Genomic DNA, 3,895 nt, shown 5'->3' on the forward strand with positions numbered 1-3,895 from the left:
TCCAGGGGCGGCCTCACCAGTGCCCAGCACAGGGGCACGGTCACTGCCCTGCTCCTGCTGGCCACACCAGTCCTGATACAAGCCAGGATGCCGCTGGCCCTCTTGGCCACCTGGGCACACTGCTGGCTCATATTCAGCCGCCTGTCAACCAACACCCCCAGGTCCTTTTCTGCCACATAGCTTCCCAGCCACTCTTCCCCACGCCTGTAGCGTTGCGTGGGGTTGTTATGACCCCAGGGCAGGACCCAGCCCTTGGCCTTGTTGAACCTCATACCCTTGGCCTGGGCCCATGGATCCAGCCTAGCCAGGTCCCTCTGCAGAGCCCTCCTCCTCTCCAGTAGATCCCACACTCCTGCACAGCTCAGTGTCATCTGCAAACTGACCAAGGGTGCCCTTGATCCCCTCGTCCAGGCCGTTGATAAAGATGTTAAACAAGACCAACCCTAGAACTGAGCCCTGGGGGACGCCGCTTGTGACTGGCCACCCACTGGATTTAACTCTGTTGACAAGGTTTGTGCTGGATCATTTCTCCAGCCTGTTGAGGTCCTTCTGAACAGCAGTAGCCCTCTAGCATGTTGTCCACTGTCCTGTTCGGTAGCATCTGTGAACCTGCTGAGAGCGCATGCTGTCCCATCATCCAGGTCATTAACAGAGACATCAAACTGTACTGGCTCTACCATTGATCCTGGAGGGGCAACACTTGGTCTTCGAGCTGCTGATCACAACCTGATCCTGATGGCCCACTCAACTTTCCACCCACCTTGTAGTCCACTCAAAAGGTGCATACTTGCTCATGTGCTGCATGCAGCTCCCAGCCACACAGCTACACAAGTCGGCAGGGGAAAGCCAGGCCACCCTTGGTTCTGGGTGGCAGAGGAGGACCCCAGTGGGCTGCAGGCTGAAGGAGGTTGGCTCATTCTGCTGTAAGGGTGGAAGGAAGCTTTCATCCAGATGACCAAAACAAGTGTGAAGTGGACAACAGGTCTGAGTGAGGAACAAGATTGGGGAAGGTGCTGGGGTCAGAGCAAGGCTTACTGAATGCTCAGCCAGGTGTTCAGCGTTGCCTGTATGTGCAATTTTTGGTTGGGCTGTAGAGTGGGTGCTCAATGGACAAGGTCAAAACTGTTGTGGTGTTAATTAAACCTCATTGGCTGTCCACCAGGGTGTTAATTAAACCTTACTGGCCATTTATTTAGTAAAATATTCAGGATTTTTTTCCGAGCATTTGATCTTGGATCTGCGCTGTGTCGAACAGTCGTTATTTGCTTCCTATGTTGACTCCTAAAATTGTCTTACATTACCATTTCAGGCCGATCTGGCAACGTTACATTGCAGCTCTTGGTTAGGGCGCTCCTAAACATTAAAAGCAGAGAATGACGTGCTTTTGCTTCCATGCAGCTGCTTCACTGCCCCCCAGAAGGCACCACCACGTGGCTTAGAGGTGGGAACGGGGCGTACTGGTGTGGATGCTGGCCTTCTTCTGGCTGGGGACAGAAAATATTGCTGGGAGCACGCCTGGGGCAGGGCTGGCAGCTTCCTGATTGACTCCTGAAATCTTAGCTTAAAGCATGAGCTAAGCTGAGCCTGCAAAGGTGAACAGGTCACGGCAGCAGTTTCCCCTGTGCTGTCAGTGAGGGGGATGCAAAACCCCTGGGCTGGAGCTGTTGGCTGATCCATCTCATCGCGCTGCTGCCCATCTGCTGGGTCTCACCTGCGGCAGGTGCGAGGACGCATACGGCAGGAGAGGGAGGAGAGGACCACCCTTCTGAGGGGTAGTCCCATTGAAATCAGCTGCCAAGCATTGCAGAGCTGCAACGAGCGCCTCCGCAGCAGAGCTTTGTCCCTGGCCACAGTGATCCTAGGTGGCAACTGCCTCCACTTGAGGAGACCTCCCTTTCCTGGCACACCAAATATAAATGGAAAGGGAAACCGTGCCCTGTTTTCCCATCCCTCATTTGGTGCTGTAGCAGTGCAGCTGAGGATGGAGCTGCTCCTTGCAAGGGTGTTCTCAGGTGCTCCCGGCTGCAGCTTAGTCATGCCGTGAGGCTGTTCCCCAGCTGTAAGCAGGAGCAGGTACAGCCTAAACCCAAGCAACCTTACAGTCAAACTCTGGTTCTAAAGCCACAGCGAGTCTTGAAAACCAACTCCTTCATAATAACGGGAGAAGCAAAGAAAAGAGGAACTACTTTTTAGAAAACCCCGATTTCTGGGAGAGATATCCAAAACATTCAGGCTTTTCCCCTGAACCTTTCTCCAGATGCAAAACCTTGCAGAGCAGGGGACTGGGGAGGGAAATTACTTCAAATCTGACAGCTGGAGAAACGCAGGGTCAGAGCGGGGATTTAGTGCAGCACAGTAACGCTTTTGTAGGATGTTAAGGGTGTAGCTGAGCAGGGAAAAAAGTCCTTTGTCTTTTTAATTCTAATATTTTTCCCCCCACAGGTATAGCCTTTACAGACCTCCCTGTAAGTACGCCTCTTTTCAGTATTTTAACTAAGGATGCAAACAGAAGGGAGGGGGGATTTATTTTTTTCCTGTTTGCTGCCCTGTTAAAAAATGGTAACGCGTGTTACTGAACAACGTGGATGCTCCTTCTTCTGCACCTTCGTAATCCTGTGGCTGGGCTTGTGGGCTGCTTGCATGCCTCCTTGCATCCCTCACCACCTCCAGGAATGTGTTGCTCCTTCTCCTGGAATTAAAATGAGGATTCAAACTTCATTCCAGGTCACAGTCTTCCAAACACAGCTTCGACTGGGGTAGGGGAAGTGTGTGTGCAAAGTCACCGAGTAGCCTCGCACATCCTGTCATCAGAGAGCCCCAAAATGCCTGATGATGTCATTCTCAGCTTCTTCCCAACTCATCCGAGTCTTGCAGCCACAGCGGAGTCTTTCCCTTTCTGCAGCGGAGTCATCCCCTCTCCAGGGTGCAGTTAGGGAAGGGTATTTCTGAGAGCAATGGTCAGGCGCAGCTGGCCCATTGCCCAGCTTTTGTCAAGCCTCCGCCCGTGCCGAGTACCCAGCTTGTGGAGTTGCTGGAGGAATGTGTTCTGCACACCCACCCACACCCCCCAGGGTTGACAGTTACCCCTCTGATTCACCCGCCCCAGTGCCAAGTTCCTCTCGAGTGCAGTGACGCCGGCTGAGTTACACCAGGCCACCGAGTTGTACAGGAGTGCAGCTTTCACAGTGGGTCACAAACAAAAACCTGGTTGCTCTTTTCTAGACCTGAGTGGTCCTGGAGAAGGAGCAGGCATTTAGGAAAAGAAGATGAATCCCGGTCAGGCACACACCAGTGCATCCAGTGCTTCCATTTCCCTTGTGCATGGAACTCCTTGTCCCAGAGGTTGCCCTCCTGTCTTTGTACTTAATAACCCCAAATGAATTTCCTCCGAGGAAGTTCTTCGCTTCTGTAACTTGTTTAGGCCTCTAACGCGATTGAATTCCTTGGCCCTCTTCCACACTTCCTGGGAGAAACCTTGGTTTGCTTTGTTTTGCACCTCCTGCCAAAAAATTTATTTTGTTCCTCTTAATTTTTGTGTTGGGAGAAGCGATGCCTCCCTGTTCCCTTTCCCAACAGGACTTGCAGCTCTCCAGGTCTCTCCCACAGCCCAGCCAGTGCCTGTGCTGAAGGACGTTCCTGTTATGTTATTTGCCCTCTCACATCAGCCGTCAGTACAGCGGTTTGGTTTAGTTTTTGTTCTCTTTGAACTTGGTAACGTTGCAGTGTGTTCTAAACCAGAGACCCTCATTACCTGGGCTGTTTCACGGTTGTTTCTTCACTTGGGCCAAGCTTAGTTTATCAAATTAAAAGAAGATTTTACCTGTCCATGAATATTGACCTTTGGTGTGAGGTGTTGTGACAGCCTTGCATCCAGGGCACGAAGGCATTCCTGTGA

General features: G+C 52.0%; 1 protein-coding gene across 3 annotated transcripts in view; it reads left to right on the top strand.

Annotated features, from left to right (window-relative positions):
• The window catches only part of RANBP10 (RAN binding protein 10), a 68,329-nt gene that overhangs the window by 33,702 nt on the left and 30,732 nt on the right, over positions 1 to 3,895 (top strand). For 2 of the 3 annotated variants that reach the window (XM_035898858.1, XM_035898859.1), the window contains exon 3: positions 2,443 to 2,465. The exons of the other annotated variant lie outside the window; for it this stretch is intronic. In XM_035898858.1, coding sequence (XP_035754751.1) covers positions 2,443 to 2,465 — 23 coding nt within the window. The remainder of the gene's footprint in view (positions 1 to 2,442; positions 2,466 to 3,895) is intronic. 3 annotated transcript variants of the gene reach the window in all.

This window comes from Egretta garzetta, unplaced genomic scaffold (genome assembly GCF_000687185.1).
Source record: "Egretta garzetta isolate BGI_Z169 unplaced genomic scaffold, ASM68718v1 scaffold27, whole genome shotgun sequence".
Classification (NCBI taxonomy): Eukaryota; Metazoa; Chordata; class Aves; order Pelecaniformes; family Ardeidae; genus Egretta; species Egretta garzetta.